This window comes from Leishmania donovani, chromosome 36 (genome assembly GCF_000227135.1).
Source record: "Leishmania donovani BPK282A1 complete genome, chromosome 36".
Lineage (NCBI taxonomy): Eukaryota > Euglenozoa > Kinetoplastea > Trypanosomatida > Trypanosomatidae > Leishmania > Leishmania donovani.
Window position 1 is genome coordinate 2,376,593 of NC_018263.1, and position 18,254 is coordinate 2,394,846.

Consider the following 18,254-nt stretch of genomic DNA (forward strand, 5'->3'; position numbering starts at 1 on the left):
CGGATGAAAAGGGAGAGGGCGTGTGTGGTAGAAAAGAACCGAGGAAAACCTCTATCTGAAGGTCTGCGCTGTGAGGCGAAAAAGAAGGGGGAGGGGGAAGATGGAAGGCGAGCGTGGGACCTGCGCACCTTCGCTTGCCTGTTTGATGGAAAGGGTACGCGCTTTTGTTTCTTTTGTGTGTATATGTGTGTGTGTGGTGGGGGGGGGAGGGGGGGAGGTAGTATTGCCACCGTAGCCGTGGGATGCGTGCGTGCGTACTCAGCGGTGGCAAGATATTGAAGGCAAATCACACCAACGGCTGTCTGATGAGAGCAAAAGTGTGTTGCGCTCGAACGCGCGAAGGAAGCAGGCGTCCAAGAGAAGCGGCGAGCTGGCAAACGCCCCCTTTGCGTTCGCGTCGAGCACCTTAGCACCACGATTCCAAAACGAGGGAGACGCGGTGGGTGTACAGAGAGGCGCGCAAACAGTTCGAACGATACGTTACCCACCTAAGCTCCTCCAGTGGCAGCGCACGTCTTGTGTGATACTGGAGGGGAGCAGGGGTGTGTCGCTGTGCACACGTCCCAGGAGTAATTTCTGAAGACAACGCCGATGTTCAGCGGCTACTGAGGCCCGAGCGTTTGTACGTGCTTCCGTGTGCTTGGATCAGCGAGTATAGGGAAGACTCGAAGTGAAGAGTCGGTGATCAGAGTGCTTCGCGTGAAGAACGAACGGGTAGCGCAAAAAAGAGAAGGCACTGAGAGCCGGGCTAGACGGTGCGTGGGTGCGGGAGTGCAGCGAAGCTAGACAAGTGCTAGCAATCCTCTCCCGAATTCGTATGTATGTGATGTGCGCGTGCGTGAAAGACTACTTGGCTTTGATTTTCTTGTTCAAGGCCCATATGAGGAATGAAAAGAGGAATGTAACAGGGGCAGGGACAGCCTTTTAGGTGCCAAACTCAACTACTTTCGAGCGCTTCGTTCTTGGTGATTCTGAGCTGTGCGTGCGTGTGTTCGTCAAGATATCACGTGTATCCGCACATTCAGGGGGCGGGCAAGCACAAAATGAGAGAGGGAGAGAAAGAGGCACGGCATGGTGGGGGAGATTCATCAGGGAAGGGTGCGAGCTTTTCGTTTCAGATAAGCCGGCGCAGCCCTCCAAAAAGCTTGAACGGGTACCCCCGACTCTTCTTCACCGCGCAGCGCTGGCCCATTCAAGACACCAAAGGATGTAGGCTTCGGCATTGCTAACTTTCAGGCCCGCTCTGTCGCAACCTTTTCGTCTTCGGTGTATGCGTGTTCTTCGGCTCACCTTTCGAGCAGCTGGCCTCTTTGGCAGGGAGGACGCCCTGAGTGCACCTGCTCCCTCGCGGCCCGTTCACTCTTGGCCCTCTGTGAGTTTTGTTCCGTTTTTCTTCCGGCTTCCTCGCAAAAGGAAGCTGTCAGCACACAGGAACGCTGCCACATCTTGCCAGACGGGGTACGTGCGGGTCGTTTTTTTTTTTTGGCTCCGCGCAGCCACAGACACACACACACAAACACACATAGACACCAGCATCACCTCGTATGGCATATTGGCAGCCTCTTCTAACATGTACATCATGAGCAGAAAAAAAAGTGGTCAGTAGTGGCAGGCAGTTGTTAGGGCACGTGCTCCCCCCCTTCACCTCTTTATTTCGTCACAAAAACGACGGCGATCACTTGTCTGACTTCAGCATCTTGTTGAACTCCTCACGAGAAATGCGGTCGTCGCGATCAAGCACATCGCACTCGCGAATGATTTCCTGCAGCACATCCTCCGGGATATCCTCGCCAACCTCCGCCGCCACCCGTTTCAGGTCATCGAGAGAGATGAAATCCGACTTGCCTTCTGTGAATAGCGGGAAGGCAAGGTCCACCTCGTCGTCTCTGTCCTCAGCAAAGAAGCGCTGGCGCATGACGTCCTCGAATTCGCTGAGAACAAGGTTACTGGAGACGCCGCCGCGATCCATCTCCGCCACAAGCTTTCGCACCGCATCCTTGTCCGGTTCGTACCCGAGCGCGCGCAGTGCCACCTTTAGGTCGTTTGGCGTGATGGTGTTCACGCCTTTCACGTCGAGCACGCGGAACGCCTCCTCAATGTCCCGCTTCTGCTGGTCCGTCAAGTCGCGCGGCAGCCGCCGGCCGTCGGCGGTGGAGAAGGCGGTGTTGATCATGAATAACAAGACGAGACCGATGCTCCGAAGAGAGCCGTCGAGAGCTGATGCCGCAGCGAGAGCAGGGACACCCAACTCTATCAAAGGTGTTCGAAGGAACGTAGGAGAAAGGGATGGCACTGAACCAGTTCCTGGGTGAACCACTTATACCACTGCGGTGGCCGATTCGACGCTTCGAAGAGCTTGACACACGCTTGCTTCAACTGTTTGGATGTGGGTGCGCATGCTAACGTTGTATGATACGAGAGCCGACAATATCGTGGAGGATGCATGCAGAAGAAAACGGTGCACGTGGCATAAGCATGCGAACGAGGGGTGAGGCCAACGGAACGGCAACCAGAAGATGACGGCATGTCGAAAAAAGGATGTTGCATGGGAATAGCTCGCGCGTATCGGGAAATAGAGGTCTGTGTACCCTGTAAGAAAGCGCACAGCTGCAGCACCCATAGTGAGCCCTTCGCACCGCGTCTGGCAACAGCGCGGTAGCTCATTCAGAACACAAAGAGCTCAGCTGCGAGCTGCCATGGAAAGTCCGTCGCGATGAGAGCGGCATTCGATTCTTTGGATGGGGAATAGAGTCGAACAAGAACGAGCACAAGATGACAAAACAAAGACATCGCACCCCACGCAGCTGCAACGATCAGCGATGAAGCGAATATTGCAGAGGATGGAAGGGAAATCCTGGAGGTGTTCGGGGGGGGGGGTGTCGCCAAAGCACGCACAGCGAAAACGACGGCGGCTCAGCATCGAGAAAAAAAAAAAGAAAGATTCGCCTGCGGTGCGCCCCTGATCATCGCTTCACAAGACGGAGGTAGCGTCAGCAGAAACTGAGCGGTACGTTCCGTAACCGGTGAAAAATAACTGCGACGACGAACCGCCCCCCTCCCCCCAAAAAAAAAACACACAGGGGCGCCAAAGGAAGCACGAGCCAACATATATATATATATCATCGAAGGAGACCCTACTCCACTGCATGGGAGGAGGGAGGGAAGAGGGGGGGGGGGATAGAATGGGGACTCATATTGAACTGAAAAGCTACAACGGCTGCTGTCGCTCAAACGAGCGCTGGTGTGGGCAGACGCGGACGTGTGTGGCCAGAGAAGGCAATAATACGCTGTTTGTGCGTGTCAGTATCATCCAGGTGGGACCACGGGAGATCAGGGTTTCTCCACGAGGAGTCATCAAACAAAACGCTCACTCCCTTCGACTTCTCGGGCATGGATCTTCGCCTCATGATGCGCACACGCACGAAATCTTCACCATACACTCCACTAGCTCGTCCAACTCCATCTTTCATGTGATTCGATGGCCGTATGCGCTGCTGCAGCGGTTGAGCTGTAGAAACACAACGCAGCGAGGAGAAGTACTAGGGGAGGCAATTGGTGAAGAACAGCCGGCGCCAGCGATGAGGGTGAGTGTGAAGATCTTCTTACGGCAAGCACGAAGTAGAGGGCGGTGCGCCAGTTCTCTCACAGGTCCATAATCAGCAAAATCGTAGAAAACGGATACTCGTTTCTTTGTTTGGCTGTCTGCCTGCTTGTGGTGCGTTGCTGCGGATGATTCTGTAGCGTCTACGGCAATGTCGCTGCATGTGCCTGTGTGGCGCAGCACACGCATCAAAGACAGCAACAGCTCCAGCTACAACGATCCACAAGCGCGCGGATGCGGTGGAAACGCAGGTGAGATGCTCAGCAAGAAGAGGAACGACTGCATTCGTTCGTGGATCAGATGCGCCAACACACGTTGGCGCCGTCTTTTTCTCGGCCCCCTCTTTCTTTCGCCTCGGCGAATATCCTCCCTCACTCGTCCTCATGACAGCGCTGCTGCTCTTCTTCTTGTGATAGACACGGCGACACACACACACACAGAAGCGGGCAAGCAGGCGCCGTCTGTCTCTCTCTCTCGATCTCTCGGCCTCCTCTATCCGCACAGCACATGGCGGACAGAGACGGACCAGCAGGAGGACAGATAACGCAGAAGAACAACAGCGCAGAAAGCCGAGCATGAGGAGGGTGGAGAAAGAAAAGAGCGCAGCGACACTCGTGACTTGAAAAATACGACGGCACACACGCGAACTCACAAACGGACAGTCCCCTTTCTCACGTGAGCCCGTAACACATGAAAAACGTACGAGAGAGCAGAAAAGGAGGCTGCATGCACGGCAGAAACGCCGCGGTGCCTAGGTAGCGACCCAGGGTATGCCCAAGTCAACGGCCAAGCTCTTTGCCCTGCGTGCACTCGATATGCCAGGTACGTCCACTGTGTTGCGTTCAACTCTCACCTGCCTACCTCCCTCAGCCAGAGGCGCATCCACCGGAGATCGGTGCCTTGGGCAGTGTATGCACGTTGCCGCCGCGGCGGTTGACAGCGGCAGCCCAGCCGCTATTCCCCCCGCCGCCCAGCGCCTGGCCGCCGCCACCGCGGCGGTTCAGCATCGCTCGCAACGAGCCCAGTATGCCGCCCCCGTCGGCTGCCGCATTCGCCGCACGAGGCGCAGGGTGTTGATGCTCCTCTACGACCTGTGCCATTGGCTCGGTCGTGAAGAGCGTTTGTGCAAAGAGAGAGAGCGCCGTCCAGAGCGCGAGGAGGAAGCCCCGCACCGTGAAGGGCTTCTTCTCCACGACACGGCCATTGTGAATGTACGCCATCTATGATTCGGGCACAGCATATGCGGCACGAATGCCAGGTGCACATGCACGTCCACACACCGTGTGGAGAAGGAGCTCGCGACGGAAGCGAGAAGGCCAGATGGCGGCATGCGGGGCAGATGCACGCGAAAACACAGAAAAAGACGACGCGCAGGCGAGGGAAAGCAGATGTAGTCGGATGAAAAGGAGGCAGTGAAGAAAGGACACACCCACGTATCGCGCAGATAGGTCGTGGGAAGCAAGAGGCAGCGACAGGGGAGGAGAGAAGCTCCACAACTCTGGCAGCGCCGCAGAGTGGCAGCTACTACAGCTGTGTCGCCTATCGGTGTGGGTTCTGGGATGGCGATTTCTGTGAAAGGGCGAGAGGGAGGCCGGCCAAAGACGCGTTCACCTCAGGCGTCGGCTACACCACAACAACGAAAGACAAAAAAAAGGAGCGCTGCTAGCATGATCAGCACACACGCGCGGCACAATCGCGTCTCATGAGCTCATCCCTTTTTTCTTTTCGTTTTTTTTTTCCGCTGTTGTGTTTGTGGCAAATTGCAGCTCGTCCCTTCTTCTTCTGGTTACTCGTGAGTTGTTACTAAAAGCGGGCGGAGGGAGCACTTGTAGCGGAAGTGTAAGTCACTCGTCACAGCCGAGAGAAGACGCAGTTGTCGCGAACGCCAGCACATACCTGTGTCATGCATGGGTGGCTGAAGAACTGTTCGGCACCCGCATTGCCTCACACCGTTGTTCGTGTTAGTGCTGCGCAGGGGTCACCGCGCGCCAGCGACTCCAACAGCACACAAGCGCGGCAGAGGCGCTGGCTCGTCAGGTAACTGCACTTCTCGCAGGGCTTTGGCACACTCGCCGGCACCGCCTCCTGCTCCTGCACCTTCAGGTGCTCGCCGCTGTAGACAGTGTCCGCGATGCTGCGGGGCCGCAGAGCCTCCAAATCCTTCACTAGTGTGCGGGCAGTGCCTCGAAAAGCCTCTTTAGCATATGTGCACTCGGTGGTGAAGTAGTCCAGCTTCTTGAAGTGCGCGTAGAGCACGATCTCTTTCTCGTATGCGTACTTGAGTGGCTTCACTCGTGGTAGAATACCCTCGCCGGCGCTCACGGCACTCGTGCAGCGTGACAGCCGCGGCGCATCGGCGCGGAGGAGATTCATGAGAATGGTTTCTGCCATGTCATCGGCGTTGTGGCCTGTCGCGATCTTGTCTGCCTTGACCAGCACTGCCCCCTTTTCCAGGGCCTGGCGGCGAAACACGCCGCAGAAGGTGCAGTTGTTGCGCAGTCCGACGACACGCACAATATCGTCCATCGTCCAGCCAAAGATGTCGCGGTACGATAGGATGTGAAGAGGGAGGCCGTAGCACGCGGAGTTGCGCTTCACCGTTTCAAGGCTATCGTCACGGTAGCCAGCGATGCCTTCATCGACGCTAACAAGCTCTATGCGAATGCCGTAGTTGTGTCGTTTGCTGAGCGTGTCGAGCAGATGAATGAGGACGGTGCTGTCCTTGCCGCCGCTCGCTCCGCAGGCGACCACGTCGCCAGGGGCAAAGAGGCGCTCCGCTTGAATGGTGTCGTGAATCTCACCCTCGAAGAGGGCGAAAAAGCACTCACGACACAGCAACTGCCCGTTGCGCGGCCGCTTCACTGCTGCCCGCTCCGCGCCGCACTTGGCGCACAGAAACTTGGGTGGTGGCATCACCGCGCGACGCCGCTGAGCTGGCGCAGCGTGTGAGAGAATCGAATGCAGCAGCGCAGCTCTACAGATGGGAAAACCCTCTTGCGCTCCTCAAGAGAAACGCCAGAGGTCGGCACTTCAGAGCGTGGGCTGAGGCACATCGCGCAAAGCCCGAGACGTTTGCGCGTGCACATATGTGCGCGTCGGTGGGAGGACAGTTAAGAGACAGAGTCACCGAAACGGGCGTGCGATGACCGTGTCAGGAAAAGAACGAAAAGTGGTGAAGAGAGAGTAAGAAAGTCATGGACGAGGGCAATAAACCAGAGGCGCAAGTGAGGGGCCACAGCTGAAACCGACAGAGCAGCAAGCCGAGCAACGCGAGGTCCCAGGTCTCCCAACGCTGCTTCCGGTTTCGCCAGAGACATTGATCCTGTGTCTGTTGTGCATGTCTGTGATTCGTTTGTTGCGGATAAGTACGTCTCCACATCGTATGTCGAAGCGCCCAGCCCAGCGCTGCTGGAGGGGCAGCCCGTGCGTGCGAAAGCGCGGCATCCTGGCGGCAAGGCGAGGTATGCCCCGCCCCCGTCACTGCTGCCTCCATGCCAAGTGGCGCACGACCACAGTGGGTTTCTTGCGCAGCATTGCAACCACTCGGTCCTCCATGGACTCACGTTGCTGCTGTTGCTGCTGCTGCTGCATATCCATCGTATAGGAAGGACCGCGAGCAGCTGTCGCTGAAGGCCCTGCCGCCGCAGAGGCAAAGCCCAAGGCGCAGGCGGACGAAGGCGCAGACGGGCGCGTGAACCCGTTCGCAAACGCTGAGACAGACGCTTGCGCAGGAAGTAGCGGATCGTCCTTGCGCGCAAGCAACGATGCGGACACCAACGAAGGCGCCGCGACATCCGCCTGAACAAAGGAGGCAATATCAGAGTAGTAGGCGCTCTCCTCAGTCTGCCGTGATGCCGCTAGGATCTTAGCCGGCAATCGGCCGTTGTTGTGCAGGTGCTGATGTATATCGGACACGATATCCCAGAGAGCGGCGACACTCTCCTGCATCGCCGCCTGCTGTCGCCGCCACTGAGCGGTGTGCTTCTGAAGCGCAGCCTCCATTTCCGCCCGTTGGCTCATCGAGCGCTGGACCATTTCGTTGTAGGCGCCGTGTTGAACGGTGACCTGCCGCTGCAAGTCCCCGTGGGCTCGTAGAAGGGCCGAGAGCTGCCCCTGTTGCAGTCGCACGAGGCGCTGCATTTGCGACAGCGACGTTTTCAATTGCGTCATGGCCGTCGATGCTGATCTTAGCGACGATGCCGCATAGATGTTACCGGTTGCCTGCTGAGTGTCGCCAACAGCGTCGCTGTCGTGTAGTCTCATCGACGGTACGCACGAGTCGCTCTCAGCAGTCTTCTGAGCTGGACAAGAGGATCCTTTGCTCCCGCGCAGGCGAATCGCGAAGCTGCTCAGCTGCGGCGTTGGGCGCTTCGACGAAGTTACAGACGAAACAGCCGAGGCTGCCGACGACACGGCTATGGGGGTCTCGTAAGCGCGTCTTGTGCTCATCGCAGTGGGTGCAGCAGAGTGCGCGCTGCTGAGCTCAGCAATCGTGCTCGGCAGTGCCGAGTCATCCGCTGCAGCGGACGCACCATCCAGCGTGTCTGTGTGCGCACCGGGTGGAGCTGCACGGACAGAGTTAGCGGAATGGCGATGAAGCGATTCCGTCTCCCTTGCAGTACCACACAATCGACTGTGCGCCGCTCCACGGTGGCTGCTCGCAGCGGCGCTGGCAATGTGCTCTGTCGTGCTGCGCGGCTTGCTGGACGTGGCCCTAGCAACTGCAGCGGAGGAAGCAGTAAGCGGTTCTGTTGATTGGGGCCGCCGGTAAGACCGCACGCCGGGCGCTGAATGCAACCCTACACCTACGACCCTCGACGGCACACCGGTTTCCCGGCTGCTGCTTCGTAAGTTGACTTGAATCGACGGTGGCAGCGGCAGCGGCGTAGTCGGCAGTGAAGTCGCGCCCCCAGAAACGTTCGAGTTGGCCACTGAGGACGGAGAAGGGCGCCTTTGCGGCTTGGCGGCGGCGTGCTCCCGCGAAGGCACAGATGCACGGAAGTCGGATGTCACAACGTCGACCGCGAGAGAGGATGAAGAGTACATAAGCTGCTGCGTCATGGCAACATCCTCCCCCACTGGGGAGGCGCTGGAGCAATTTCTACCGCCGTCGCTAGTGCTGCGGCTCTGGCGACTGAGACAGCTCAAGTTATTCAGCCGATGGTAATAGTCCAGCCCAGATGCGGGCTTCTCAGCTGCTGTTGGCACCGGGTACTTCGCCGGGGAGCTTTGCTGAGGCGTGGTGAGGGGTGCGGGCTCCCCACAACAATCGAGGTGCGCCTTCATCGCCTCAAAACGCATCCCCTGGCCGCAGTGCGGGCACACGGTCCGGGTGCTCATGGAACTACTTGCTAGTTTGCTGACTAACGCATGCCTATCGGTGTGACCATGTACGTGTGTAGGCCGCGCGGACTTGCTGGCCGAGGCGAAAAAGGGGGAGCGCACGTTTGAGGCAAAGGAGCAACCGCCCCCGATCCCGAGATCTCACTGAATGTCTATATCCGTGGGCGCCGCCAGTGGGTGAGCTGCAGGGGGGCGGGGGCGTCGCCGTCAAGACGAATGGGGATCGAGGTGATAGCGGCAGTGGCCATTGAAAGTACGTCGGAAAGGAACAGCGACAAAAAAAAAACAAAACGCGTCATGAAAGCCATTAAAGCTCCCGACGCGCGTAGCCACGGCAGAAGGCGGGGGGGGAGGGTGGAAACAAGGCACCAGGCCCAAAGTTCGGCGTTATCTGCTGTGGGTGCGCGCCTGCGCCGTGCGGCCACGCAAGCTGAGACGCACACACAAGCACGGACATTCCGGGGTGTCGGCAACGGTCTTCTTCATTTACACTCCCAGCTGTCCCCGTGTCGGCTTGTTTCTGTTTTCATTCTTTGCCTCCCTCTTGCGAGCCACCAGTACTCGGGGACAGGCATGCGACTGCTGCCCATCTCATAGCGGCTCATGCCTCTCCCCTAACATGTAGAGCCTTTGTGCCATAAAAACTCCTGTAAGCGTGTGTTCCCTATGAGCGTGGTGCGCCTCCGCGCATTAGCGGTGAGCGGTGGTCGGGCGCTTCGGTGCCGCTGAGGCGGCCTTCGCCTTCGAAGACGATCGCTGCGGTCCCTTGCCTGGCTGTCGAGCGCCAATCGATGAGTTGCACACGGCAGGAGAAGCGGTGGTGTTTGCCACGCTTCGCGAATTCGGCGCCGTTGGACGATGCCGCTCCGCGGACGCAGAACGCGCGGCCACCTCGCGCGGGAGCCCCGGCTGCGAGTTCGGTAAGATCGTTTCGGACAAGTCGAAACCGACCGGAGCATCGATCTCAGGCTCCACGAGCTGCTTCAGCTGTTCAGTGTATCGCCGCCGCTTGCTGCGGCAAGGTAGCTGCATGGGGGACACAAAGCCACACCGCTGGGGGTGGGGTGCCGGCACCTCAGGTGGTGTCAGCTCTGCCTTTGCCGACTTGTGCCCCTCGGTCTCCCTTGCTGCTTTCGGAATGGGCGATAGACTGCGCTGCAGCATCGGCGAGCGAACCGTGTGCCGACTGTGCAGATCGAGCAGCTGCAACGCATGCTTAGCAGACGCGTTCGTGCTGGTGGTCGGCGACACTGTGGTACGATCCGCATGCGATATAGGCGCCAAAGCAGTGCGTGACGCGCTACGCGCCGCTGGGGAGGCCTTTCCTCGTGCGGCGCTTGCGGTCGCGCGGCCACCTCGCGCCCTGCTCGCCCCCGAGGCTGCGTGGACCCGCTGTGGCGGCTTGTGGTCCTTCGCGGCCGCCACAACCGCCACAGGCGAGGCTGCACGCTTCCCCTCAGCGGCTTGTGGTTGTACTCGGGAAGGCGATGGTTGCGCCGCCACGGGCAGCGGTGACGACGACGAGGTTTTCGGCGCATTCCCTGCAGCTTTCGCGGTGATGTGGAAGAGTGGGACCTCTCTCCGGCTTGACGCCTTTCCAAACAGCCCGCCTCTCGTCGAGGCAGAAGCAGCAGCGCCACTGCGAGGCGCAGACGATGCGCCAGCGACCTGCACACTATCCGAGAAAGCAGACGCGGCACGCTGCTGCGTCGTTGAAGTCGAGGCATGGGTCGATCCTTGTGGCAGCTTATCGGTCGCCCCGACGTCCAGCGGTGCGGTGGTGAGGACATGCAAGTAGGCTGTTGAGGGACGCTGTTTGCGTTGGCCGCTGCGCTCGGCAGGGGCGGCCGCCGGGTCGGGAGTCGCAGCGCTGCGATCGTCTCCCCTCCCCAGCGGCGATGCGGCGTGCGTGGGCGATACATGGCTGCTGCCCTTGTTTTCCTCCAGAACCTCGACCTCGAGTGAGTCTTCCGAGACGATGTCGAGGTCTCGCGATGCCATGACGTGAGAAGCTCCACCGCTGCCCGGGCGCTGCGGACGCACTGTCGCCAACGCTGAAAACCGTGCCTCGCCGACACTGGAAGGGTCGCACTTCTGCAGCGGCGACGCGTTCGCTGACGAGGGAGAGGACGAGCGGCGGCATGCCTCAAAGCTCCACTTTCGCACCTTTTCTCGGGCCCCACCGAAGGCGGTGACCACGCCGCTCGCCTCCCTCTCTTCCCGCTCCTCGCGGCGAGGGGCGAAAGACATCAAGGAGCCGCTGGTCTGCGTCGCTGCCCCGTCGCCGGGCAAGGCAGCCGAAAAGAAGGCAGCAGGCATGGATGCGTAGTACGGAACGACGACAGCTTCCCACATGTAGTGAAAGAGCGCCGCCTCGCTCTCTGCACGGCGCACCGCCCACCAGGAAGATCCGCGAGCGAGCGAGGTGACCGGCGTAGACGGTGACCGGAAGGCCACAGCAGAAGGCCCGTCCATCACCAGCACTTCCTCCTCCGCATCTGCCTTGCTCTTCGCTGCGTTTCGTTGCCCCCCAGTGCAGTGTGGAGACAGAGGCGACACCCATGAGTTGCTGATTCTGGAAATCGAGTCCCGCAGCGAAACGGAGCCTGCAGGAGACGAGGTGGGTAGCTGCGCGGCGACGCCGCGGAGGTACAAGCTGTCGGTCGGCACCATAGCCTGAAACTCTACCACCTCGCTGTGCAGAACCTCCGCCTTCACCTCTGGCCCGCCACGGACGGGCCGATAAGGGTTCCACGACGTCCGCCTACTCTCCAAGGCGGTCTGCAGCGCGGCCTCGCTGTGAGTTGCGGCCCACAGCGCTGACCACAGCGCATGCAGCTCCTTCTCTGCCTTTATGTCCAGCTGCTGTGCAAAATCCAAGGAGGTGCGCCACTCCGACGAGACGCTGGCAATGCTCTGCACCTCACCGCGGCCCTGCACGGAGTGTGAGGCAGACGCGTCGCCCCGGAGCGGCAACGGCACCGACATTTCGGCACCAGCAAAGGACTCGATGGGGGGTACATCAAGAGAACTCGAAGCAGTGTCGCTGCTGAGGACCGGTGATAATGATACGGTGCGTTCGACCGAGGCGCTGTGCGACGGTCTTCGAGAGATTGGCGTAGGTGGCTGTCGCGCAGCCCCGCCACCGATGCCTCCCGCTGTGCCTCCTACCATGTTGAGTGTGCGCGGCCCATCGAAGGGGGTGAATACTCGCCAGAGGTTGGCCCTCGGGGCTTCGTGGGTGGCGTCATGCGACAGTCGCAGCTCAGTCATGCATTCATGTATAACCCGAGTGCTTTTATCATCTAAGTGACGGGGAGGATTTGAGAGAATCGGTTCCGGTTACACAGGAGGGCAGTCGGCGGAAGCCACGGGAAGAACACTGCGCTGAAGACAGCCGCACCGTCTCCGCAAAGGAAGGGAGGTACAAGAAGTGTGAGGACCGAACAAGAATTGGCAATGACAGATACTGGTCACGGAGGGGCAAGGTACAGCAGAGGGCAATGCGTAGGTGTGTGGAATAGAAAGACCGTGGGTGGTGTACTGATGCAGGCGGAGAGACCGCCGAGGCCAGAAGATGAGCAGCAACAAGAAGGCGAAGTGCTGCCCGTCTGTATACACACGCACACAAGTTCCACGACAGGCGCTAATAAATACGAGGAGAGAGGAGACAAATACAAGAAAAAGAGACGTCACTAAACGCGCGACACGCGAGGGGGGTCCAATGGGAAATGGAAAGGGAGAAGGCGGTCACAACGGCGCACAAACTCTCGCCGCTCCGGGACAGCAGCAGTGTCCCCCAGACTTGCGCTCTTTCCTTGGTGGGGAGGAGGAGACGAAAAATGCGTGATCGAATCGTGTGTGTGTGGTGGAAGGAAGGGGATCGAGAACGGCGATGGAAAGAAGTCGAGAGGAGGAGAGCAACGGCTAGGTGGTGTTGCGATTCAGTTGCGCATTTCGTTGAGAACAGCATTTCACTGTTGCGTGAAGTACGTCGAATGAGGGTGTGAAGACGCAAGAAGAAAAGGGTCAGTGTGTCATCAAGAATGTGTATACAGAAGAGTACGCGGGTGGGGGAGAACAGCGGGGTGAGAAAATCATTTTGATGAAGGCACACACGAAGGGGGGGAGGGGTAGCGCAGTCATGAACACCGCAGCGGCCGCAGAGAGAGGAGGAGCAACGGATGGCTTCGCGCGTTTCAGGCGTGCGTGTGTACTGCAAAGGCAACACCTCCTTTTGTCAAAAAAAGCGAAGACAGAGCGGTGGTAGAAGGACGTACCTGCACACAGAAAAGCGAACAGTGACTGGGTGTGATACATGGGCAGCCCTCACCACTTCCATGACCCCAAACGTTTCTGGCATAGAGGTTTGTTACCAGGCAGCAGTGCGCTTGCATGCGCGTATTCATTTTCTGTTGTTTTCTTTTTTGATCATGTTGTGCTGTTGTTGGAGTGGGTGCTGCGACTTGTACTCTGCCAAACGAAGAGCAGAAAAAGAGCAGGCAGGCGAGAACAAGACGATAGCACAGTCGTGGTTGCCCAATGTGAGCGTCGCGTATGCAGGGCGCACGATGTGAGAAGAAAAGAAACGTGTGCGAGACTGCGCAACTCCTCGAAGGGGCGATGTGCTCCACCCACCTCTTCCTCCTCCCGTGCGCTCCGACTGCCATCTGTTGTGCTCGCCCCACATACACAGCATGACGACCCGTTGAGGGGGGAAGAGCTGTGCGCCAAGGGAGCAGAAGAGAGGAGGGGGCGCTTGCCCGTGACCGGGTTGGTAAAGCGACGCCGTGCCCAAGGACGGTTCATGCAAGAGCACACACCAAAGATCCCTAGTCACCGAAAAGCGCTGAAGCGAGGCAACGAGAAAGAAGTGAGGGGCGAAATCCCGCCTAGCGACACGAATGTGCGCCCCAGCCAGTGCAAAGGCACACGCGCGCGCACACAGACACACCAGAAAAAAATATTGGGCAAAGGTAATTATACAGGGACACAGCAAGGCGTACAAGCCTCATGAGCAGCTACACAACAAGGGGACAACTTAGATGGAGCGGTGACGCTGCACCAAGAGGCTAAGTCGCGTGCAGTGGTGTGAAAGGCGCTGATTCGAGAGCGTAGCGCGCGCGCACACACACACAAGGAGACACACGCACAAAGAGAGTGTGTGATGAAGAGCTGTTTGTGGTCATGCTGTCCATTTTCAACTACTTGAGCCGTGACGAGAGGGACTTCTCAAGCCTCTTGCTAGTGCTTTGTTTTTGCGGCTGCTGCTGCTCCTTCCAGAGGCGAGCAATGGCTTCGACACGTTTGTTGTACTTCATTGCTTGTCGCTGGTGGGCGCTGAGGCGCTTCTTCCGCAGACTTCCGCGAGCCTTCTTGCGAGCCTTCACGCCGATGGCTCTTGATTGCCCCCTGGATTTCGGAACCCCTCTACGCCTCGACGCCTTCTGGCGCTTCACCGCAACCGAGGAAGACGAGGCCGGCCTTTCCCGCCATGAGCGCGCGATCTTCGATGTGCGCCACTGCCTTGTTCGCGCTGTAGTGCTACTGCGCCGTACGCACAACGCCAGTGGTGCACGAAAAGGCGAGACTGCCGCGGTGCCCGTCGCAAGAACGCTAAGGTTCACTGGGTACTGTGGTGTCGCCACTACGCCACGGCGTAGCGAAGAGCGGCCATTGAGGACTAAGGAGAAGCCGGTTAGACGCAGCAGTGGTGTGGACGCTCGCAGCATCGTGTCCGCACCTAACAGATCCCCCTCCCACGTGTGCGTGTGCTTCTTTGGGGATCGTGTGCGTGGTATGGAGCAGCTGAGCTACGCAACGCGGAGTGGCAACAAGTACTAGAAGGTGCAACGATAGAGAAGAGGTTGGTAGCGAAGGAGTGCCCATCAAGTCGAGCACCTGCGCGTTCGCGGATGCGCTGTAGTTCGTTCTTTGCTCACCCGCTCCCTCTTTCTCGGCATGCTTACCCCTCAGTGGCTGAGCGGCGTCAGTTTTCTGGGCGTTGATAGACTAACAGAAGATGGACGTGCAAGGAGAGCACAAGGACAACATGCGATGAGTGTGTGCACGTGTGTACCCAACGGCAGCGAGTACACGGCGTGAAGACAAGCGCACGGGCAGTGTTGCGCTACGTGCCCCCCACACGACAAGCGCGCACCGAGGCGAGCATCTCAACGTGAACGGCCGAATCCTTCTCCTCTTCCCACTGGGTCACACAGGTGGAAAGAAAAGAGAAGCCACCGATGCAACAGTCAATGACCAGCGCAGGGTGACACAGACAGCACACAGAAATGGCGCGGGAGGGAGTTCCACGAGGCGTGTCGCTGCTGCCGTCGTTTTATTTTAGGACGAGCTGTAGCCTGAAAAGGGCGCAAAAGATGGCAGGGAATGAAGAGATTCTTGACAGCAAGCAAGCAAGCTAAGAAGGAAAAACCAAGACGCATGACGATCTGCGACACCATGGCGAGAATTCAGACGAGATGCAGGAATCAACAGCAAGCGCCGGCTGAAAGAAGACAACAACAAAACGAGAAACGGGAGCGAACACATCAAGCGATGCATCAAGAGCGCCCCCTCTCCCACGCCGCCAAAGAACATTGCCAATAATGGATGCAACAAGATGGGTAGAAAAGCAAAAGGTATTCAAGAAGCGACCGAGGAGAGTGGGAGGTTGAAGCAGCGAGATGGCGGTTCGTGATGCGAAGCACACGTATGCGCGAAGCCACGAACACACAGAAAGGCAGACACATACACACACACGTGCTAGCGCCAGGGCACCACCAAGCGCGATCCCTGCCCCACACTCCCATGCACCTTGGCGAGTCGCTCCACTGCTGTGCCAGTGCATCGCAGCCCTGGCTCGTCGCTCTTTCTCACCATGTTCCTTCAACAACTTTCATGCCGCCACCACGTCACCACCGCCCACCCTACAGAAAGAGCAAGCCTAAAGCAAGCAGCGGGACAGAGAAAATAAAGATTTGTCGCACGTACAGGCGCGCGCACAGGAGACGCCGCAGCATCAGCCCCTCCTCGCTGCGGGGGCTGAGCCGAAGCATGTTGCTAATATAGAAGAGAGCCTTTTCGTTCTTGCGGATCTTGGTGTAGCCGACGGCGAGGTTGTAGTAGCACTTCGCCAGACGCTCGTAATGCGAATGCGCGTCCGTAGAACTCAGCGCGTGTTTGTCAGTGCTTGGCATTGCCGTGCCCGGACCTGTGCGGAACGAATTCAACGACTTCTGCATGTCCTGTGTGATGGCCATCACAGAAGCACCAGTGGAGTATGCGCAGGATGAGCCGACTGTCGTGCCAGAGTCGCCTTCCGTGAGAGCGGCGGACGGTCCGCGGTCACGCACCAGCGATGGCGGCACCGACCCGCATTCGCTCTCTGGCGGCGGCGGGGCCGTGGCGAACTGGACAGCGGAGCCACGCAAGATCGCCTGCGTTCCAGAGTCTACGGCCCTCTTGGCCATTGTGTTACCCGTGCGATGAGCAGAACAGGGATGCGCGACTGCTGCATTACAACTGCGGTTCGCACATTGACCCTCAGCTGGGCTGCCGAAGATGTCCACCCATTCGTCATCGACGCGGTCGTCCTCGTCTGGCACGCTCTTCGCCACCTGGCTGCGAACAGCCTCGTCATGTTCGTCCTGGTCGTCGCCAACCGCAGCGCTGGGTCGACTGCGGATCGCCGTGGACCAGTACTGGGCCCAGCGCTCCTTCAGCAAGTACTCCATCAGCTGCACGCCTTCCTCGATGAGCAACGTGTCGGAGTGCCACAGAAGCGCGACGGCGAGCTCGTACGCAGTCTTGTCACCCGTCGCTTCATCTACCCCACCATCCAGCTGCAGACGCAAACACTTGATAACTCCATTCAAGTAGTCGACTTGTTCGGTGGAAGGGTGTGTAATGCTCAAATAGTACGGGTCTTCGGACCGAAGAATCTGCAAAGCCGCAAAGAAGCTGGTCGGTTCGGCCAAGTCAGGCCGGTCGGCGCGGAGGCCGGAGGCGGCAAGCATAAGCTCGATGCGGTGGGTGCGTATGGAGAGGAAGCCGCCTTTGTTTTTATGTCGTTCCCCGCCTTCAATCGGCACCACGACCTCGAGGCGCACGGCCCAGTTTTTTGCCGCGATGCAGTGTAGATGACTACTAGCAGCGAGAGAAGGGCGCGCACACAGGCTTGTGTGTCCGCCTATGAACACGATAGTAAGGCGGAGAGAGAGAGAGAGACAAGGGTTGAGTGACCGCAGCACAAACTGGAGCAAAATAGAGCAGCGGGTAGGCGATCGTGAGAGCTAGTGCTCGTCCGTCAACAACGCACCCGGGCACACAAACGCGAAGGACAAATGAAAAAAGGCTAAGCAGTGGCAGCGAGGAAGAAAACCAGCGGGTGCACTACAGACAGGCAATGAAAAAAAGCGGCAAAGAGAGAGCTTCGGTGATGGCGCAGGTCGATCAGTCACTTCCTCTGCGGTATCCCGTCAGCAAAAAGAAGGGGAGTGAGTTGAGAGCAGAGAACTAGATAAGAAGCGGTGTGTGTGTGTGTGTTTGTGTGTGTGTCTGTGTGTACGGTATCCTTGCTTCACGGAGAATCAGCCGCAAACACCAGCGCTAGCATCACAACTAATTCATGCGGGCATTCGATGATGGCTGTCGGACAGCGGCCGTGTACGCACACCTAAAGCACACAAAGAAGCAAAAAAAAAAAGGAAAGCGGTTTCGCAGCGAGAGATGAGCGTAGACGGCGGCATCGCCGCAAAGGTGGGCAACCAGAACGCGAACGTACACGCGCGCGCGAGAGAGAGAGGAGGGGGGAAGGGGGTAGAGCATACAGATGAATTAAGCGAGTTAGACGGCACAGCTGGGGGAGGGAGGAGGAGGGGGGAGGCGCGCCGAACAATATGCACTCGCACAAGACGCACGGCGAAACTATCACGCCCCCTCTTCCGTGAAGTGCGTTTTCTTCCTTTTGGGTGTGTGTTCTTTTCTTCTTGTTATCCGTGCAAGTGCAAACGCTTAAGTAACTCTCTGGCAAAAGCGACGCGCTGCGCACTCCTAGTCGCGTGCGACAGCAACAGGACGCCTAAGGTATTCAGTGTCGTGTTCTTTTTCGTTTTCTAAAAAGGGGAAGTAGGCTTCTTTGTTAGTGACAGCTACGCACAAGGACAAGCTCACGACCACATGCCACTGTGCGTCACTTTACGACTCCACCGACACAAACGCAGTGCACGCGACAACGGCACTCAGTAACGAGCGCGGCGAACAGCGCGTAAGAGGAAGAGAGCAGAAGCCAGTCCGCAGCAGCGACATC

General features: G+C 58.5%; 5 protein-coding genes across 5 annotated transcripts; all 5 read right to left on the reverse strand.

Moving 5' to 3' along the window:
* Positions 1–1,675: 1,675 nt before the first annotated feature.
* Positions 1,676–2,173, reverse strand: LDBPK_366370 (centrin, putative; the record flags this gene model as incomplete). The annotated part of the gene is made up of 1 exon (XM_003865701.1): positions 1,676–2,173. One exon carries the CDS (start codon positions 2,171–2,173, stop codon positions 1,676–1,678), a length of 498 nt encoding a protein of 165 aa, XP_003865749.1.
* Positions 2,174–5,545: 3,372 nt separating this feature from the next.
* LDBPK_366380 (hypothetical protein, conserved) lies at positions 5,546–6,514 on the reverse strand (the record flags this gene model as incomplete). Its single annotated transcript, XM_003865702.1, has 1 exon — positions 5,546–6,514. One exon carries the CDS (start codon positions 6,512–6,514, stop codon positions 5,546–5,548), a length of 969 nt encoding a protein of 322 aa, XP_003865750.1.
* Positions 6,515–7,078: 564 nt separating this feature from the next.
* Positions 7,079–8,050, reverse strand: LDBPK_366390 (hypothetical protein, conserved; the record flags this gene model as incomplete). Its single annotated transcript, XM_003865703.1, has 1 exon — positions 7,079–8,050. One exon carries the CDS (start codon positions 8,048–8,050, stop codon positions 7,079–7,081), a length of 972 nt encoding a protein of 323 aa, XP_003865751.1.
* A 1,584-nt stretch (positions 8,051–9,634) lies between these two features.
* On the reverse strand, positions 9,635–11,932 carry LDBPK_366400 (hypothetical protein, conserved; the record flags this gene model as incomplete). Its single annotated transcript, XM_003865704.1, has 1 exon — positions 9,635–11,932. The coding sequence occupies one exon, from the start codon at positions 11,930–11,932 to the stop codon at positions 9,635–9,637; it is 2,298 nt and encodes a 765-aa protein (XP_003865752.1).
* A 3,941-nt stretch (positions 11,933–15,873) lies between these two features.
* Positions 15,874–16,962, reverse strand: LDBPK_366410 (hypothetical protein, conserved; the record flags this gene model as incomplete). The annotated part of the gene is made up of 1 exon (XM_003865705.1): positions 15,874–16,962. One exon carries the CDS (start codon positions 16,960–16,962, stop codon positions 15,874–15,876), a length of 1,089 nt encoding a protein of 362 aa, XP_003865753.1.
* Positions 16,963–18,254: the final 1,292 nt, after the last annotated feature.